Genomic DNA, 21,712 nt, shown 5'->3' with positions numbered 1-21,712 from the left:
TTGATCTTTGATGAGGTGATAAGCCACTGTCAGGTAGAATGTAAATAGTATGAGGGCTATCACACAACCTTGCTTTACTCCGGTCTGGATGTCAAAGGTGGCTGTTTCAGATCTCCTTCTCAAGACAGTTACAATAATTTCATCATTAAGCAATTGCAGGATTGTGATTAGGTTTCTTGAACATCCAAATCTTTGGAGCACAATCCATAGAGTCTTGTTATTTACTGAATTAAATGCTTTGGTCAGGTTGATGAATGCCATGAAGAGTTCCTGCTGTTGTTCTTGACATTTTTCTTGGTTTTAAAAAAATTCTTTCACAGGATATGGGCATCGCTTGCTAGGCCAGCATTTATTACCCATCCCTAATTTCCCAAGAGAAGGTGCTGGTGAACCATCTTCTTGAACCACTGCAGCCCATGTGGTGTAGGTACACCCACAGTGCTGTTAGCAAGAGAGTTCCAGGATTTTGACCCAAGGTGATAGTTCCAAAAATTCCACGTCAGGATGGTGTGTGACTTGGAGGGAAAGTTGCAGGTGGTAGCTTTTCCATGCATCTATTGCCCTTATTCTTGTAGGTGGCAGAGGTCGCAGGTTTGGAAGGTGCTGTTGAAAGAGCCTTGGTGATTTGCTACAATGCATCTTGTAGATGGTACATACTGCTGCCACTGTGCATTGAGGGTGGAGGGAGTGAATATTTAGTGGATGGTGTGAATGTTGAAGGTGTTGCATGTGGTGCCAATCAAATGGGCAGTTTTATGCTGGATGGTGTCAAGCTTCTTAAGTGTTGTTGGAGCTGCACTCATCCAGGCAAGTGGAGAATATTCCATCACACTCCTGACTTGTGCCTTGTAGATAGTGGACAGGCTGTCAACCATGCTGGAGGTTCCTAAGGAAGACCTAATGTCACACTGTGTCTCTGGGAGGATATCCTTAGCCACAGGAAGTAGGCGATTCAAGAGAATGCGAGTAAGCATTTTCCCTGCAGTGGATAAGAGGGAAACACCTTGATAGTTTCCACAGCATGATTTATATTTTCTTTGAAGGTAGTTGTATTGTCGCATTCCTGGGACTGAATTTTATGGGGTGGGGGGGTCATGATGTGGTGTGTGCTGCTTGCCTCTCCTGGAATCTGAGTGACTTTAAAAAAGGCCTCAGCACAGCAAAAAGATGCTGTGGGTGGCCTTAATAAGCTGAGAGTTAGACTTACTTTCATCAGTGGAAGAAATTCCCTGTCATGGACACCAGAGACAGGTAAGTTCTGGGCTTTTTGGGCAGGAGGGATTGGGCCCCTTAGGGAGGGGACAATTGGTGTTGGGGGATTGGGTTTTGGAAGCACAAATTGGGGATGTGATCTTAGGGGGATTCATCCAATGCACATAGGGCACTTCCCAAAGGATGTAACCCCTTTCCCCCCACCCCCCGCCTTAAGGGTGAAAAATTGGCCCACGCTCTTCCACCTTCTGCTGCCCTGCATATTATGGCATTAGAGACAGATTGAGGGCCTTAAGAGAGCAATAATTAGCCACTTAAGAGCCTCAATAGGCTGAAGAGCAGGTGGGCTAGCCACCCCCTGTATTACGGGGACCAAGATGGGGGTGGGCAGGAATGCAAAAACAGAATTACCTGGAAAAACGCAGCAGGTCTGGCAGCATCGGCGGAGAAGAAAAGAGTTGACGTTTCAAGTCCTCATGACACGTCAACAGAACTGAGTGAATCTAAGGAAAGGGGTGAAATATAAGCTGGTTTAAGGTGGGGGGATGCGCGGGGGTGTTGGTGGGGGGAGAGAAGTGGGGGGGGGGTGGTGTGGTTGTAGGGATAAGTAAGCAGTGATAGGAGCAGATAATCAAAAGATGTCACAGACAAAAGAACACAGAGGCGTTGAAGATGGTGCTAATTAATTGAATGATGGTACAGCACTCAAGGTACAGCTCTAGTGGGGGTGGGGTGGAAAGGCTAGCAGGGCGTAAAATATTTAAAAATAATGGAAATAGGTGGGAAAAGAAAAATCTATATAAATTATTGGAAAAAACAAAAGGAAGGGGGAAGAAACAGAAAGGGGTTAGGGATGGAGGAGGGAGTTCAAGATCTAAAGTTGTTGAATTCAATATTCAGTCCGGAAGGCTGTAAAGTGCCTAGTCGGAAGATGAGGTGCTGTTCCTCCAGTTTGTGTTGGGCTTCACTGGAACAATGCAGCAAGCCAAGGACAGATATGTGGGCAAGAGAGCAGGGTGGAGTGTTAAAATGGCAAGCGACAGGGAGGTTTGGGTCATTCTTGCGGACAGACCGCAGGTGTTCTGCAAAGCGGTCACCCAGTTTACGTTTGGTCTCTCCAATGTAGAGGAGACCTCATTGGGAGCAACGAATGCAGTAGACTGTTGGGGGAAATGCAAGTGAAATGCAGCTTCACTTGAAAGGAGTGTTTGGGCCCTTGGACGGTGAGGAGAGAGGAAGTGAAGGGGCAGGTGTTGCATCTTTTGCGTGGGCATGGGGAGGTGCCATAGGTGGGGGTTGAGGAGTAGGGGTTGATGGAGGAGTGGACCAGGGTGTCCCAGAGAGAACGATCCCTATGGAATGCCGCCGGGGGGGGTGAAGGGAAGATGTGTTTGGTGGTGGCATCATGCTGGAGTTGGCGGAAATGGCGGAGGATGATCCTTTGAATGTGGAGGCTGGTGGGGTGATAAGTGAGGACAAGGGGGACCCTCTCAGGTTTCTGGGAGGGAGGAGAAGGCATGAGGGCGGATGCGCGGGAGATGGGCTGGACACGGTTGAGGGCCCTGTCAACGACCATGGGTGGAAAACCTCAGTTAAGGAAGAAGGAGGACATGTCAGAGCAACTGTTTGTGAAGGTAGCATCATCAGAACAGATGCGATGGAGGCGAAGGAACTGAGAGAATGGGATGGAGTCCTTACAGGAAGCGGGGTGTAAGGAGCTGTAGTCGAGGTAGCTGTGGGAGTCGGTAAGGCTTGTAATGGATATTGGTGGACAGTCTATCACCAGAGATTGAGACAGAGAGCTCAAGGAAGGGAAGGGAAGTGTCAGAGATGGACCTTGTAAAAATGATGGAGGGGTGGAGATTGGAAGCAAAATTAATAAATTTTTCACGCCTTCTCCTCCCTCCCAGAAACATGATCCTTTGAATGCGGAGGCTGGTGGGGCGATAAGTGAGTTTCGTCGGGACTTGAAAAAATCCAGCCCTTGAACAAGAGAGTTCTTCTCCAAATCCTCCCAAAAAAATGAATGCATGGAGTCTAAGTGTGAGCATAAGTCCACCAGCTTTGAAGACCTCAGCTGGGACTCAGGCTTTGTTGTTTTTCATCTGTTTGATTGTTTGTTGCCGTTCTCCCATCAATGGTGGTCAACCCATGGATTCCGCCACATGATACTGAGGATAGCTTGGAGGGTATCAAATGCCACTATGGATTTATGGCTGAGTTGTTCAAAATGTTCTTTCCACCATTGACAGATAGAATTGTCATCCTTAAGAAGGGAAACACTATTTTGTGAATGAAAATGGTGTTGTTAATCTGACCTTGGTCTATAGATGACCCTGATGGCTTCAAAAATGTTTTGCATGTCGTGATGATCAACATATTGTTGGATCTCTTGGACTTTCTCTGTCCACCAAATGTTCTTTATCTTCCAGAATTGTCAATGTGAGTCAGTCTTGAGCTGTTGGATTTCTGAGTTTTCACTTGTAACCTTGGGTTGTTCTGTGAGGCACTGAAGGTTGCTTGTTTTTTTTTCCAGGAGATCACATATTTGAGTATCATTTTTCTCAAAACAATCCTGATGACAATGAGGCTTGAACCCAATGACTTAGGCACAGGGGCCTAGTACAGCTGACTTTATTTGATTCCGTTGTGCTGGAATTGAGTTTGATGTGTGAAGTTTTTCCGGATTGGTCATGAGCTGTTCTTGGAAATCCTCTCATCTGTCGGGCTGTTTTAGGACTCAGACATTGATCTTACTCCTCTTAGACCTTTGGGCCTTGCGATATCTTGGTGCTAGGTAAATGTTCATCACCAATTGAACAAACCAATGACCTATGTAACAGGCATCAGTCCTCCACATGGATTGAGTGATGCAGACATGACTTAGATCTTTGACCTGAGCAATGACATAATCCAGGAGGTTCCAATGCTTTGATCTAGGATGCCCCATGTGGTTTTGTTTTTGTCCTTCTGGGAGAAGTGGGTGTTAATTATAATGAGGCTATGCTGAACACAGTATGTTAGCAAGAGGCTGCCATTTGCATTGGCTTTTCCCACCCCATTTTTTCCAATGGTTCAGTTTCAGACCTTGGAATCAGCCATCCCTGGCATTAAAGCCCCCAAGAAGAATTATTTTTTTTCTCCTTTTAGGATGGCAGTGAGGGCTTCGTCAAGGTCAGCATAGAACTTTTCCTTAACATCTTTATTGGAGTCAATGGTCAGCCATTAGCGCTGATGACAGTAGCATATTGGCTATGGCTGAGCTGTGGATGAAATGTCATGAGTCTTTCATTGATACTAGGGAGTTCTGGCAATGTATCTAAGATCTTACTCTGGAAGAAAAACCAACTCCATGGGCAAGAGGGTCACTGTCAGTCTTCCCTTTCCAGTAGAAGGTGCATCTCCCTGCTTGTTCCTCACCTGCCCCTCCTCAGGTGGGCAGTGAGGTCAATTTGCAGTCTTGCTAGCTCACCTAATGTGGTAGTAGCTCTTCTTTCTGGATGGTCACTGTTGAGATTATCCATGAGTGTTCTAACATTCCAAGTTGCAAAATCTGTATTTTTCTTTTCTTGCCCACCAAGTTGTTGATTCCACTGGGTGCCCCAGTTAAGAGAAAGTGGGACAGCCTATTTTTAGGGTACCTTATCTAGCTCCTTCTCCTTTTGGGATGAACAGACAGTATCCTGATGTGGACTACTCAGTCACAGACGCTGCTGCCCAAGGACACCTCGGTTCCAACAAGGTGTCCAAAATCCTTCATCCATATGTCTAAGTGCAGATTCCTGAACAGGGATTCCCAAGTTCACAGCTCTGCAGCCATTGCCAATTCTCAGTCACCACAAAACTGGGTAGCTGGACTCTGGTAGAAGCCTGTGCGCAACTTTATTTAACATAGGGATCTTGAGACGCCATCAGTGTTCACACAATTTGGTTGGATTCGTGGTCAGATTTTGATGACATGTCAAATCGCGCTGATTGGGACCATCTTGCTGCTGCAGCCATCTTTACCCTTAGTAGCTAGTGAGATGCATAGTCTTCCTTCACCTGTTCTGTCGTTGAGGACTTTTTGGACCACACTTCATCTGGCACCTCCCCCTCAAAATTACCACCATGGGCGGCCGTCCCAGGAGCAAGGAGGCCCTGATGGCATCACTCAAGGAACCATTGGAATGCACAAGCCTCTCCACCACATCAAACTGGCATTCCACATGATAATATATAGCATGAGCAAGCTATGAGGGATGTTCTAACCACAATAATAAGTATTCTATTTCCAGAGTATCTTTTTATTTTAAATCTTGGTAAACTTGTTCTATTATATTTTCTACAGGAACATTTCCTCCTGAGGAGAAGAGGGCCTTGATTGACACTTTCCTTGATGTGCTCAGAGTATCACAAGTCCCCAAGATTGTCTCAGTTGTGCACTTAGTCTACTGGTGAAACAGCTGCTTCTGTGTTATGTATGAGAATTGGACTGACTGCATGGGACAATGATGCAGGGGAAATTTAAAATACTTGCATTTATATAGCTCTTTTTATGACCACCAAATATCTTAAAGTGCTTTAAAGCCAGTGAAGTACTTTTTGAAGTGTAGCCACTATTGTATTGTGGAAACAATGCAGCTAATTTGAGCTCAGCTAACTCTCACAAACAGCAATATGATAATGAACAAGTAATCTGTTTTTTTTGTGCTACTCATCGAGGGACAAATATCGACCAGGATTAAGTAGTGCCACAGGATCTTTTGTGTCCACCTGAGCCAACAGATGGGGTGTTGGTTTAACATCTCATCAAAAGATGGCACCTCAAACAGTGCAATGCTCCCTCAGTACTCCACTGGAGTGTCATACTTGCTATTTTTTGCTCATGCTTTGGAGCCTTCTAATTCAGAGGCAAACGCACTACCACTGAGCCACAACTGACACAATTAACGACTACTATGAGGGTTTTAAAAGGGAAAACTGCAGTTTGGGTCCCATCCACACTGGAGAAAGGATTCAGACGTCATCTGGCTCCACTTCAGAGGATCTGGAGGAAAGTCACCACTGTTACTATTGATGGAAGGAAGCTGTCCTCTCTGTGAGGGGCCAGGAAGGAAACTATTGATGCTTAAGACTAAGATGGAAACTTTAACTATAATGAACCAAAAGAGAATTGACTCCCTGTTACTGCAGAATGTTAAGAATACATCACTTCTAAGGGACCAGGAGGAAGTATGCTATCAGCGCAGTAAACCATATAGGAAGTTGCTGTTGCCTTTGGCAATTCAGGAAATTAGCTACCTCTATAAGGGATCAGAAGGTAACCTGTTATCAGAGTTGTAAAGGAATAAAAAGAAAGTCACTTTTAGTGATAAATGGTCAGGTGGAAAGCTATTATTGTATCATTGAGGGACTATTGTACCAGTGAGTTTGAGTTACATCTTTGAGATAATAGTGCACCAAAATAAAGCACTTTTGCCCATGTTCATTTATCAGTTGAATTATTTATTGTTGGACAATGAACACAGGGTGAATTTTGGTTTCTTTAAGGTGCAGGAATACATATAACAGCCAGACAGGCCAAGAATCAATTAATATGCATCCAAGTTCAAATTCTTGTCAAATAAAAGAGAGGTTGACATGTTAATTGTTTACATGGCCAAAGTTTTCATAACAATGTTTCTAAACCAAAGGGGTGCTATGCTGGTTTCATAAACATGAGGTGGAATTTTCCCATCCAGCCCATGACAGGTTTTGTGGCAGGTGGGGCTGGAAAATTCAGAAGCCAAAAATTGGAAACCCACTGGTGGGAAAACAGTTGGAATTTTCCCCTCACCACTTTCATGGCGGGTGGATGGCAGGTCGAGTTTCCTGCTGATCCTTGGCGGGAAACCCACTTGAATGCATTGTGGACCAGAGGAGGCTTAACTTAAATAGCGCTGATTTCTCCTTTCACCACCCATCCGTAAACAGAAAGGTGCTTTTTTTATTATTTCCCTCCTTCATAAGTGGTGGCATGTTTTCCCCAACCCTTCAGTTTAGGGTGATCCAATCACCTATTAATAACTCCACAGCAAACTCGAAATAAGGTAAAATAAGATGACTGCTTTATTGCTTGGGAAAGGGCTTTCACAATATCTGCCCCTTTATGCACTCATACAATAAAAGGTAAAAAAAAAGGGTACAAGGCAAGACCACAATAAAAATAAGATTTATGGTTTCACGTGTGTCCAGAGTCCAGAATCAAAAGTCCCGTGGCATATTCCTTCAGAGGTTAGCAGGCTGAAACCGTTGCAGGGTGATCGGACTTTCCAGATGCAAGGACTTCCACATTGGGAGAAGGCATTTAGAGATGTATTAGTCTTGAAAGCGCAGATACAGAAGTTCCAATGTTCCAGCAGTTCACAGTGTAGATTATGGGCCAGGCACTTCACCTGGACAGAGCTCTTTCTGCTGCTACCTGTTACATGATAAATTGTAGACTGCCTGGGTTCAGTTCCACACGGAAATATTACAGGTTCCGGGAGCTTGGGAGAAGTCATGTGACATACCCTCCCATTTCTTCTCCTCGGTGTTAGACAAAAGATATATTTTCCCAGGTCTGGAATCTTGAGGTATTTAATAGAGGAGTCAGGTTCCTTTTGCCCTTTGCAAACATACCGTCTCTGTTGGCTGGAGCTCTGGCTTAGAAATGCATAAGAGGTTGGTGCATTTTTTTGCAATTTGATTGTTAGCATAATAGAGGGCACTAGCACCGCTTTAAAGATAGCAAAGTCCCTGTTGGTTTCTGAAGGTTATCAATTCCTCTATCATGAGTCATGGCTAGTCAGGGTAATGCCTTGTCCATTTTCAAAATAAAATAATTTTATAAAGTAGTCAGGTTGAACTATATATTTTCCTTCCTATCTCCTGGCTGGGACACAAGCATTACCATCCCACAAATGCTCATTAAAAATGCTACTCACTGGAATCACGTAGCCCCTCCCAATCTAGCCACATCACAGGAAATTAGACCGGTCTGAAACATGTTTGCAAATAAATGGCATGCACTTTGCTCCTGACTTCGAGGTGAGGTGCAACATTCAGAGCCTACCAGCAACAGCGCCACTCTGGGTTCTCACCAAAGCCACTGAGACACTACACTGGTGGGAGTGTGGGCTTGCTCCCCTCATTGGCTTCTTCCATTGACTGGGAGGGTGTTATCTGCATGCTAAGGCAGGGCAGGAACCCAAACAGATCAGCATTGCAACCGGGGAAGGGGGGAACAAGGAATGAGACACAGGAGACAACGGGCAAATGTGGAGTTGGGGGAGGGGGGTAAATGATGGCAGGCAGAGGGGAAACCAAGGGTGGGGATGTTGGAGCCCAACATTAAAGACTGGAACACAGGCACAGTGGCGAGTGGAAAGGGAACAGAACTGTATGAATTTGAGGGAGTGCATGCAGACTACAGTGTAATATGGTGTAGGTTGCGTTAGCATAAGTGGGTAAGGTTTGTACAGAGACTCATGGAGGTGGGGGAAGGGTAGGCTTGCACATGAGGAACAGGTTGCACAGAGACTCATGGAGCAGGGTGGGGAGGAACACTGTGTTGTCAGCAGTCAAGAAGGAATGGGAGAGCAGAGAGAGAGACAGTCATATTCCCTCGCCTAGGGCCAAGTCCTGGGGCTTAGTGCACCTAATAATCAGGGTGCGAGAGTGAAATAAGTCCTGGGGCTATGCAGGCCATGCTACAGGGCTATGCATGGCATGCACATTGTAGTCCCGCTCCAAGCAGGGGCAAGAGCTGTGTGCTTAATTGGGATAAGGCACAGCTTGGTGTGCAGGGCGTGGTCATGATCTTAATGTTGCTGGCCATGGTCATGTCTGGTCTGGTACTGGGCTGCAGATGGGATGGTCAGGGTTAGAGGAGGCATCTGCAGACTGTATGGGGGAAAAGGTAATACATAGGGGGTATTCAAAACTTTCCTGAGGTGGGGAGGGGAGCACCTCCTCTGTAACAGACTGTGCACACAGCCTCAAGATGGGGAGGGTGATGTCCACAATGGGCATGGGGACAACATCAATTATGGTTTCAGGTGGGAGAGTTGGAATATCGAACACTATAACTATGGGATTCAGGATTACTGGGGAGGTTGGAGAATAAAGGGAGGGAGCTCTATCTGCACACTGTAAGATTCCAGGAACATTGGAGGGACACAAACACACAGAGGGAGGGTTGAAGCTGGCATCATAGTAAAATCAAATCACCACCATCTTGGTTAGACGAGGCAATGGCACAGTAACAAATTGAAAGTGGAAAAGAATCTGGATAGGGTGGGTCAGAGTCAGTATGGGAGCAGCCCAGGGCTGAACTCAGGGGCCCAGTTCATGAGGCAGCCTCAACCTCCTTGCACTCAAAACCTAAAAATGGAGTCAGAGCTGATAGAAAAGAGGAACATTTCCTTAAGAAGGTTCCATTGGAGGCATGGCCTTTTTTTGCACTTTAAGACCATAAGACATAGGAGCAGAAATTAGGCCATTCGGCCCATTGAGTCTGCTCCGCCATTCAATCATGGCTGATAGGTTCTCCCGCCTTCTCTCCATAATCTTTGATCCCCTTACCAATCAAGAACCTATCTATCTCGGTCTTAAATACATTCAATGGCCTGGCCTCCACAGTCTTCTGTGGCAATGAATTCCATAGATTCGCCACTCTCTGGCTAAAGAAGTTTCTCCTCATCTCTGTTCTAAAAGGTCTTCCCTTTACTCTGAGGCTGTGCCCTTGGGTCCTAGTCTCTCCTACTAATGGAAACATCTTCCCCACGTCCACTCTATCCAGGCCTTTCAGTATTCTGTAAGTTTCAATCAGATCCCCCCTCATCCTTCTAAATTCCATCGAGTATAGACCCAGAGTCCTCAAATGTTCCTCATATGTTAAGCCTTTCATTCCTAGGATCATTCTCGTGAACCTCCTCTGGACCCTTTCCAGGGCCAGAACATCCTTCCTGAAATACGGGGCCCAAAATTGCTCACAATATTCTAAATGTGGTCTGACCAGAGCCTTATCAAGCCTCAGCAGCACATCCCCGCTTTTATATTCTAGTCCTCTCAAAATAAATGCCAACATTGCATTTGCCTTCCTAACTATCGACTCAACCTGCAAGTTAACCTTAAGAGAATCCTGGACTAGGACTCCCAAGTCCCTTTGCACTCCAGATTTCTGAATTCTCTCCCCATTTAGAAAATAGTCTATGCCTCTATTTTTCCTACCAAAGTGCATGACCTCACACTTCCCCACGTTATATTGCATCTGCCACTTCTTTGCCCATTCTCCTAACCTGTCCAAATCCTTCTGCAGCCTCCCCGCCTCCTCAATACTACCTGTCCCTCCACCTATCTTTGTATCATCTGCAAACTTAGCCAGGATGCCCTCAGTTCCTTCATTAATGTATAAAGTAAAAAGTTGTGGTCCCAACACTGACCCTTGCGGAACTCCACTAGTCACCGGCCGCCATCCTGAGAAGGACCCCCTTATCCCCACTCTCTGCCTCCTGCCAGACAGCCAATCTTCTGTCCACGCTAGTACCTTGCCTCTAACACCATGGGCTCTTATCTTACTCAGCAGCCTCCTGTGCGGCACCTTGTCGAAGGCCTTCTGGAAGTCCAAGTAGATAACATCCATTGGCTCTCCTTTGTCTAACCTACACGTTACCTCCTCAAAGAATTCTAACAGATTTGTCAGGCATGACCTCCCCTTGATGAAACCATGCTGACTTTGCCCTATTTTATCATGCACTTCCAAGTATTCTGAAATCTCATCCTTAATAATGGTCTCTAAAATCTTACCAATGACTGAGGTCAGGCTAATCGGCCTGTAATTTCCCGTCTTTTGCCTCACTCCCTTCTTAAACAGGGGGGTTACATTAGCGATTTTCTAGTTCTCTGGGAACCTCCCTGACACCAATGATTCCTGAAAGATCACCACTAACGCCTCCACTATCTCTTCAGATATCTCCTTCAGAACTCTGGGGTGTAATCCATCTGGTCGAGGTGATTTATCCATCTTCACACCCTCTTTAACGAGAGACTGCAGGAGTAACTGGCTAGACATTGCAGTCGCTCCATTTCAGCTTCAGTACTCATGTTTGTGAGAATGTCTAGGAAGCACAGCTGTGCCAGATCGTCAGTGAAAGCCTGTAATGTGCATCATCCAGTTGGCATGGGTGAATGGCCAAAGGGCATCCTGTCATTGCTGATGTGTAAGTTAACGTTGATCAGCAAACAAAATAATAGATTGCAGGAATTCCTTCAGTAAGGTTTCACAATCCGTAATATGTACAAAGCTCTCACAAGCTCTGTGGGATTGAGATGTGAACTGCCAGGATTGGTATCGTGGGCACCTAAATATGTGAGTGTGTGTCTCAGCTGCAAGGCTGTTTCAGCAAAACACTATTAGCACTGGCACAGCTCTGCGGCATGGCATTGTCTTTCTGTGCGCGAGTGGAAGGGCAACTATTTCTGCCCAGTGTTCAGTAATCTCTTGCATCTATCATTCCCCAGGGAGAAGGAGGATTGAATGATAGAACCTATGGTCAATGTGCCTTATTGATGGCACTGATCCAACTGAAGAAGAGAAGGGCCTGGCCCCACCTAGCCCAGCTTCGAAAGGAGGCCCAGCCTGATGTCTATGGTTCAGGGGATCCCCAGCAACAACCACAGGAAAAGGAGGTTAGACCCATCCCAAGGAGGTGACTCACACAACCAAGGGTCTACTGAAGAAAACTCTCCTATCGGGAGAAGAGTGACAGACAATGCCACGCCCACCTGTGCTTGCCAGGAGAGCTGGTGGATCACATCTGCAGCATTCTGCCCCATGGACTGGGAGGACATCCCCTACCAGTGCTCCTGAAGGTCACTGCTGCACTCATTCTTTTGTCTGTGGATCATTCCAGGAATCCACAGGGGACCTGTGCGGCATCTCACAGTCCTCAGCACAAAAATGTATCAAGGAGGTGACAGATGCTGTCCACTGTATGACATTATGTCAACTTCACATTCAATGAAGCTAGCCAGGCTGCTAGAATTTGGGGGTTTGCAGACATCTCAGACTTCCTAAGAGTACAGGGTGCAATTGTTTGCACACATGTGGCTTTGAGAGCTCTATGGAGGCAGCCCTTGATGTTCATTAACAAGAAGGGGTTTCACTTCATCAACTTTCAACTGGTGTGCGATCATCAGAAGCACTTTATGCACATTTGTGCCAGGTACCCTGGGAGTTCCCAAGGCTTATACATCCTGAGGCACTCGAAGGTACCTCACAAACTAGAGGTCTCAGTGAATACAGGATTGCATGGGGATAAGGTACCACTCACAAGATGGCTCATGGCACCAGTACATTGTCCTCTGGGTCACTCAGAGGAGCGACACAATGTGGCACACAAGGCATCACGTTCCATCATTGAGCCTACTATTGGCATCCTGAAGATGCAGTTCCAATGCTTGGATTGCTCAGGTGGGGCTTTTCCGTACATACTCTCCACAGAGGGTGTCCCGCATAATCATAGTAAGTTGCGCTCTTCAAAACCTGGCACTTCAAGGTGGGTGTCCCTTGCCAGTGGGAAACATGGAGGAGGCTGAGCTCCTCGACCAATGAAGAGCAGGATGGGCAGGAAATTGAATTGGGAGATAGGGTCTGTTTCCATATGAGGATGGTCTCAAAGAAGAACGGCATGGAAGACATGCCCTTGACAAACTGATAGTCACATGATTCCAGTTATATTAAGGTACAGGCAATGGAACACTCCTTCTGTCTCTTGCTGCCATGTCAGTAGACTGAAAGGCCTTTACAGTGACAATCTCACCAAACCTTAGACCCTGTTCATTGGGAAGGTCAGTGGCGAACCCTCCATTGGTGTGCTCTGGGATGTGATAGTCACCACAACAGTGCAGACGCTGCATGAAGTGACTTGATATAGTGGTCGCCACCTTTATGGGAAGCTTTTTGCTGACACTGAGGTGTGCACATGGTGGAGTGACCATCATGGCTGCATGTCTTGTGCTTTAGCATTAACAATGAAGGCAGCCTTGTCACTTGGTGAGGCAATTACACCTACCACTGCAAGGCTAGTTAGAATGCCTAACTCCATGTTTTCTTGTAAGGAGCATGGTTGCTAGTGCATTTTGCAGGCACTTCAGTAAAGAGTTTGGCATGTCCCTGACATAGCACAAGGGTAGAGAAACTATCACAAGTCAGCTACAGATTACATGAATGTCAGGCTCAGAAAGGAAGGTGAACACTAAGTGGGAGCATGGATCACCCTCGCAATAAGAGGGCAGATAGATGCACATGTAAAATGCTTTCAAATGAATACATCATTCTCATTAACAGCAAATGTATTTACAGTGATTAAGCACCCATGACCCAGAAGTGATGTCAAAGTTTCTTGGCTTTTCTAATCCAACTACTATGTCTTGGTGCATCCCCAACATCAGCAGCTGAGGTGGAGGCAGCCTGCTCCCTGGTATGTGCTGTTGCCTTTAGAGGGTTGGGACCTGGAGGGCTCTGGCCTGCTTTGGGTGTCCAGCTCTGGGGCAGGTCTTCAGCCTGTACAGCTGGTGGTGATGGGGTCACAGGCCGTGACTGGGATCAACTGGATTCTCTCTCGGAGTCACCTGGGTGGTTGGCCCTGCTGTGTCCAGCTGCTGGTCCTCCTCTCTATGAGTGCCCAAGGGACAGCCTGAGGAAAAGGAATACCTGGAGGGAGGCCAAGGTGCCCTTCTGCCCTCTTGCCCAGCCACTGATGGATCCCACCGATGCTAATGTCTGTAGAATGCAGGTCCGAGGGCAATTCCAGCAGGACCTGCTGGACCAAGGTCTCCAAGGCGGTCGCCCCCCCCCTTCACATAGAGACATCGAGGCACTCGTTTGTCGGAGCCACATCAGCAGAAAGAATGGAGACGGTCTCCTCCGTCGTTCACTCTACTCTACTGACTACCTCTCGCACCACACCTGATTTTGTGTTGCTCATTGTTGCATCTCCAGCCTGTGAGCCATGGTCATTTCCAGATGTGCATTATCAGACTCGGACTCAGCAGATGCCTGTTCTCCAGCAGTCCACTCAGTGCCAGAGACCTCGGCTGTCACTGTCTCCGACTGTTTGGGAGACGTGTCAGTGAGGTGTTCCCCAGACAGTGACCCTGAGCCTACTCGACAACTAGGACTCACTGAGGTGAATGTCCCTGAGCTGGTGGAGGGTGCAGGTGAATGTAGTGAAGGGTTTTCCTCGAATGGATCCTCAGCTTCCTTGTCTGAGGTGGACTGGGGGCTGGGGCTTATGTTGGTCTGGCAGTGTGTGCGGACCTGCTGGTGTCTGTAAAGGAGAGCAGATAGATTTAGTTCAGGAACAGATCAAATGCAACATTGCAAGTCACTCACTGAGAATGTGAGGATGTAATGAACCCATACTGGCTTCCTGTGAGATGCTGATCTCACCTTCCCCCCAGAAGCGGCCCCTGTCCTCCCCTGCCAATTCGGCAGCACCGTCCTCAAGCTTTGTGAGGTCCTCAATGTCTGCCCTCCCTCCTCCGGTCTTGGATCTCTCCCTTTTGTTGTGCACTAGCTTGGCCTGTATGAAGAAAAGTAGGTGGAATATGATGCAAAGAAATGGAGCAGAGGGTGGGAAGCAGGCATGCCTAATGTGTGTGCTGAGCGTTCCCCAGTAAGGGGTGAGGATGGAGTTTGTGCAGCATGATAAATGGGATGCTGGTGATGTTAACGTGTCTGTGAGGCAATCAGTGGCAATGTGTCTCCTGCTAATATTGTGTGAGAACCCCGAGCAGTGTAACCCTTTGAGTGCATGATGTAATTATGAGAGTGTGAGATTGGATTGAGGAGAAGGTTGGCTTACCCTTGCAAAGCAGACCTATCTCGTCCTGCACTGGATTGCAGGTGGTTGCCCAATACGCTCACCGCACTCGCAGTGGCATCCCCAGGCCAGCAAGGTGAGGGTGGTGGACTTTCTGGAGCCGTCCCTGTGGTAGACGGCATCCCTGTGTTGGTGCACACCATCTATCAGAGCCTGCAGGGAGTCATTGCAGAACCAAGGAACAGCTTTCTTCTTTGCTGCCGCCATTTCCACATGTCTCCTTCTAAAAGCTGGGCTGGAGAGGATGAGGCTGGTGTTTAAATATCACCCAGACCTTCGAACCCATTAGGTGACAGTGGGGCAGATGAATCAGTACCCAACTCGCCACGTGATTCGGAGAGAAACTCGTCTGTACATAACTAATAAGCAAACGAGCATGAAATTGGGCGCGATTTCCTGCCACACCACATTGCAGGAAACGTGCCATGGAACACTCCTGCCAGCGCTCTTAGTTTTAAAAATGGAAAATTCCGCCCATTATGTTTGGTAATGCAAAATGGCAGCTGATCTAAATATTTTTAAATGCTTCAATTTGTTAATAGTTTGTGTTCACTAGACCTTGAAACAAGTCTCTAAAAGGTAAAAAATATCACGCATGCTGGTGTGGTGGTTTTTACTGACAGATGCAGTGAGAATTATATCTAAGGGCAGGGTCATTGATTGGCTCTAGTCCTTTGACTGGCTGCTGTCTGGCCAGAAGCCTGGTCTGTCTGCAGTTGTTTCAGCTTTCATTATTACTCCATGACCAATGGAGAGTCTGGGCTAATTTGAATCCATAATGGTGGCTTGCCCTGTAAGAAGTAAGTGTTCCAAGATTATATGTTTGATGTTCAAGAGAAGGATTTTTGTTGTCTTAAGGATGGAGGGAAAAATCTGGTCACCTCATTTCTTTTTCCAATTTCCTCCCCTCCTGAAAACAATGAATAATGTTGGGGTAAAATCCACAGGCACCAGAACCTCTTTCATGCCCCAGCAGTGGCAACTCTTCTAATATAAGACATGCTCCCCACCCATTCCCATGGTCCATTATAGCCCTCATGCCAACTCTTGCCCACCCATCCACCACCACTCCCTCCTCCATGGCTCCTCATACCCTCCATGTCAACTCATGGCCTTTCCATGTCAGTTCATCCAGTGTACACTATATATAGAAACAATGAGGCATATAGTACCAATGGCATGTGTGCAACTAGTCAGAAAAAAAAAATCCATTCACAAATCTTCTTTTGAAAACAAGCTGCTCTTTCTACAACTCTGTAAGTGTCAATAAAACAGACCTTTAAAGTATCAATAACAGAGGCTTCAAACACTTTACACCTCTTAATCTTGTGAAAATAAACATCATATCATTAACGAAAGAGATCATAGAATTCTAGGCTATGGAACTGTGAGAACATTGCAGTTGCGCCCGCTCCTGCCCCCAGAGGATGTGTTTGTACAATCCATGCAGTGTTCCTATGTGATATAATGAGGCCATCCAGTTCTACTGAAAACATTTGTATACCTGTCTTCATTATGCTGCTTGGTTTAGAGCCCATACTCATAAAATGATTACCTCAGTAGGAGGGGTTCTGTTTTGACAGCTGGAGGGAATTGTTGGCTTTTCTTGATTGACATCTTTATGGGGTTATAACAAGTTGTTCTTTCTGCAATCTCTTTTGTTACTGTCATCATGTTTATGGGCAGGAAATGGCCCTTAAGTGGCCAATAACTGGCCACGTAAGAGCCTCAATAGGGCAAGGACAGAAAGGGCCTGTTCGAGGCCTCACCCACCCCAACATAAAATTGCTGAGAGGTTGGGATGGGTGGGAACCCAGTGGGAAGCCCATTTGCTCTGTTTCACACTCCCCCCAACCTAGAAACCCATCAGTAGAGGAGCATGAAATTCAGGCCCTGGCAATATACCATTGATATTAAGGTGAGATTTCAGAACCCATATAAGCCATAGACTCAACACAGTGCACAAAATATTATCCTCCTTTGTTTTCCCTTTTTCTTTCTGTATCTATTTTTGCTAAATAAGAATATAAAATGATATGGAGCCAAGGCAAATGGGATGGAGTTAAGAAAACAGATTAGCCATGATCTCATCCAAGGATAGAACATCGCAAGGAGCTTAATGTTGTACTTGTATTTCTATATTCTGCAATTTTTGTAATTTATTATTCTCGCTTAAAATGTAATTTGCCTTTATTCAGATTGTGTCCTTCGACACTCCATATTAATTACAAAAATATTTGTTCTTTTTGTGGTTACCTCAAAAACAGCCACTTAAATGGTGCTGAAAAGGCCAGAACTATGATGATACTCAAATAGGGTATATTTTCATTTTGTAAATATCCATTAAGATTCACTGTACTAAGCTGAGACGTATGGAATGGTCAGGATAACAGGTTGGGAGGAATACAAACAGTAATATAAGGAACACAATAACTCTATGCAAGGCAGAAAGAAACAGGAAGTTGCCCTTCACGTCAAAAAGAGAATCCTCTGAGACAGTCCCCCTTAACCCTCCCTTAAGTCTCACCCAGAACTCCATGAAAGAGCTGATTCAGAACTGAGTGTGTGTATACTCTCTTGATTTTAAAACAGTTTTGTTAATGTTATTAAATGTCACATTTGAAAAGACCACCTAGAGTACAGGCAGCAAACATCTTCAATGAAAAACTTTTAAATAATTTAATGTAGGAAATGGTAAGTAGAAATGGTTTAATTTAATTTACAACTGTAAACAGGAACTACACATATAAATGTAAGCAATTTGAATAATCTAAATGTAAATGTCACTTATTAGTATCAATGTGATAGACCGGCAATTAATTAACACTGAGAACTACTGTAGGTGTAAAGTGGGTAGTAATATTTGATGGTTATATCAGAACAAAATCACTTTAGTGCACAAAAATTCTGAACTTTGGTAGTCTTTTATTCAAAGCCTCTCTCAGAACATTAAAATCTTCACTTTGCTGATACAGAAGCATCTAACAAATATAAGAAGCCTAGGTTGGCATCCATTGATTTCTATTCTATCAGTAATGCAGATATCATATAAAACATCCATAATAATATAAAAACAGAATTACCTGGAAAAACTCAGCAGGTCTGGCAGCATCGGCGGAGAAGAAAAGAGTTGACGTTTCGAGTCCTCATGACCCTTCGACAGAACTTGAGTTCGAGTCCAGGAAAGAGCTGAAATATAAGCTGGTTTAAGGTGTGTGTGTGGGGGGCGGAGAGATAGAGAGACAGAGAGGTGGAGGGGGTTGGTGTGGTTGTAGCGACAAACAAGCAGTGATAATAATATATTCTCATTGCAAAATAAATGGTTTCTGAACAGATTATATATAGAGCGCGTCTATCAGACAAGCAATACCTAGTTAAAGCATATTTTACCATCTCCTGGCTTGATCCTCACTGACACTTATCATGCTTCATTCCAAAAGCTTTTTGTAACTCTGTTAACAACCAGCCCTCTACAATTTTAATTTAACATTTTGTTCCTGATGTTTTATGGATATGCTTATTTATGAAGTGACCTCTGGATTTTTTTTTGCTGAATACCAATTTTCGCATTCAGTTGGGTCCAAGCCACTGTAAATTACTGTATATGCTACTCTGTAAATTTTGCTGATCTGCAAATTGTCACTTCATGGAGATCAGCTTCCAGTTTCATTCACTGTTGGGAACTGCACAAAGTATATATATGAACTCAATGGATCTTCCTATTATCAGGAGTAACCAATTTTTTCAGAAAATCTTTGCTCTTAAACTGTGGACAACGTTGGCAAAGCCGCAATTATTACCATCGCAGATGCCCTCAGGGGGGAGGCGATAGCATAGTGGTACTGTCACTGGACTAGTAATCCAGAGACCCAGGGTAATGATCTGGAGATACAGGCTCAAATCCCGTCATGGCAGATGGTGGAATTTGAATTGAAAAAAATCTGGAATTAAAAGTCTAACAATGACCATGAAACCATTGTCGATTGTTGTAAAAACTCATCTGGTTCACTAATGTCCTTTAGGGAAGGAAATCTGCTATCCTTACCTGGTCTGGCCTACATGTGACTCCAGACCTACAGCAATGTGGTTGACTCTTAAATGCCCTCTGAAATGGCCCAACAAACCACTCAGTTGTATCAAACTGCTACAAAGCCTCAAAAAAGGAATGAAACCGGACGGACCACCCAGCATCGACCTAGGCACCAAAACGACAACGGCAAACTTAGCCCCATTGACCCTGCAATCTCCTCCTTGCTAACATCTGGGGGCTTGTGCCAAAACTGGGAGAGCTGTCTCACAGACTAGTCAAGCAACAGCCTGATGTAGCCACCCTCATGGAATCAAATCTTACAGATAATGTCCCAGACATCACCATCACAGTGGTAAACAGTCAGGAGGGAGTTGCCCTGGGAGTCGTCAATGGTATCAGATCAAACATGGGCAAGGATATGGGCATGGATTACCATGTACTGCCCTCCCTCAGCTAATGAATTAGTGCTCCTCTATGTTGAGCACCACTTGGTGGCAAGGGCGCAGAATGTACTCTGGCTGGGGTCTTCAGTGTCACCACTACTGACCAAGCTGGCCAAGTACTAAAGGGCATAGACTGGGTCTGCGGCAGATGGAAAAGGAACCAACAAGGGGGAAAAACATACTAGACCTGATCTGCACCAACCTGCCTGCCGCAGATGCATCTGTCCATGACAGTATCAGTAGGAGTGGCCACCACTCATTGTGGAGATGAAGTCCCGCCTTCACATTGAGGATACCCTCCATTATGTTGTGTGGTGCTACCACTGTACTAAATGGGATAGATTTAGATCAGATCTAGCAACTCAAGACTGGGCATCCATGAGGCACTGTGGGTCATCAGCAGCAGCAGAATTGTTCTCGAACACAATCTATAACTTCATCGCCTGGCATATCCCCCACTCTACCATTACCATCAAGCCAAGGGATCAACCCTGGTTCAACAAGAGTGCAGGAGGGCATGCCAGGAGCAGCACCAGGCATACTTAAGTATGAGGTCAACCTGGTGAAGCTATAACACAGGACTACTTGCATACCAAACAGCATAAGCAGCAAGTGATAGACAGAGCTAAGCGATCCCACAACCAACAGATCAGATCTAAGCTCTGCAGTCCTGTTTGTAGTGGATAATTAAACAGCTCACTGGAGGGTGAGGCTCTACAAATACCCCCATCCTCAATGATGAGGAAGCCCAGCACATCAGTATAAAAGATAAGGCTGAAGCATTTGCTCCTATCTTCAGCCATAAGTGCCGAGTGGATGATCCATCTCGGCCTCCTCCTGAGGTCCCCAGCATCACAGATAACAGTCTTCAACCAACTCAATTCACTCCCCGTGATATCAGGAAACAGTTAAAGGCACTGGATAATACAAAGGCTATGGGCCCTGACAATATTCCGGCAATAGTTCTGAAGACTTGTGCTTCAGAACTTGCCATGTCCCTAGCCAACCTGTTCCAGTAAAGCTATAACACTGGCATCTACCCAGCTATGTGGAAATTGCCCAGGTATGTCCTGTACACACAAAGCAGGACAAATCCAACCCAACTAATTACCACCCCATCAGTCTACTCTTGATCATCAGTAAAGTAATGGAAGGGGTCATCAACAGTGCTATCAAATGGCACTTGCTTAGCAATAACCTGCCCACCGACACCCAGTTTGAGTTCTGCCAGGGCCACTCAACTCCTGACCTCATTACAGCCTTGGTTCAAACATGGACAAAAGATCTGAACTCCTGAGATGAGGCGAGGGTGACCGCCCTTGACATCAAGGCTGCATTTGACCGAGTGTGGCATCAAGGAACTGTAGCAAAACTGGAGTCAATGGGAATCGGGGGAAAACTCTCTGCTGGTTGGAGTCATACCTAGCACAAAGGAAAATGGTTGTGGTTTTGGAGTTCAGTCATCTCATCTCCAGGGCATTACTGCAGGAATTCCTCGGGGTAGTGTCCTAGGCCCAACCATCTTCAGCTGCTTCATCAATGACCTTCCTTCCATCAAAGGCCAGAACTGGGGATGTTCACTGATGATTGCACAATGTTCAACACCATTCGTGACTGCTCAGACACTGAAGCAGTCCATGTCCAAATGCAGCAAAACCAGCACAATATCCAGGCTTGAGGCTCACAAGTGGCAAGTAACATTCACGCCACACAAGTGCCAGGCTTTGACCATCTCCAACAAGAGAGGATCTAACCATTGTCCCTTGACGTTCAATGGCAGTACCATCACTGAATACTCCACTATCAACATCTTGGGGGTTACCATTGATCAGAAACTGAACTGGACTAGCCACATAAATACTGAGCAAGCCCAGAGGCTAGGAATCCTGCGATGAGTAACTCACCTCCTGACACCCCAAAGCCTGTCCACCATCTACAAGGCACAAGGCAGTAGTGTGATAGAATACTCTCCACTTGCGTGGATGGGTGCAGCTCCAACAACACTCAAGAAGCTTGATAACATCCAGGACAAAGCAGTCTGCTTGATTGGCACCACATCCACAAACATTCACTCCCTTCACCACTGATGCACTGTAGCAACAGTGTGTACCATCTACAAGATGCACTTTAGCAATTCA

At 45.8% G+C, this 21,712-nt stretch overlaps 1 protein-coding gene across 5 annotated transcripts in view; it reads left to right on the top strand.

Moving 5' to 3' along the window:
• Positions 1-6,682, top strand: part of ssbp2 (single-stranded DNA binding protein 2) — a 590,624-nt gene extending 583,942 nt beyond the window's left edge. For all 5 annotated transcript variants that reach the window (XM_041185704.1, XM_041185705.1, XM_041185703.1 and 2 more), the window contains one exon: positions 5,543-6,682. In XM_041185704.1, the coding sequence (XP_041041638.1) occupies positions 5,543-5,575 (33 nt within the window). In that variant the 3' untranslated portion in view covers positions 5,576-6,682. The remainder of the gene's footprint in view (positions 1-5,542) is intronic.
• The last annotated feature ends 15,030 nt before the right edge of the window (positions 6,683-21,712 follow it).

This window comes from Carcharodon carcharias, chromosome 4 (genome assembly GCF_017639515.1).
Source record: "Carcharodon carcharias isolate sCarCar2 chromosome 4, sCarCar2.pri, whole genome shotgun sequence".
In the NCBI taxonomy this organism is placed as follows: domain Eukaryota; kingdom Metazoa; phylum Chordata; class Chondrichthyes; order Lamniformes; family Lamnidae; genus Carcharodon; species Carcharodon carcharias.
This window is presented reverse-complemented; position numbering and strand designations above follow the sequence as displayed.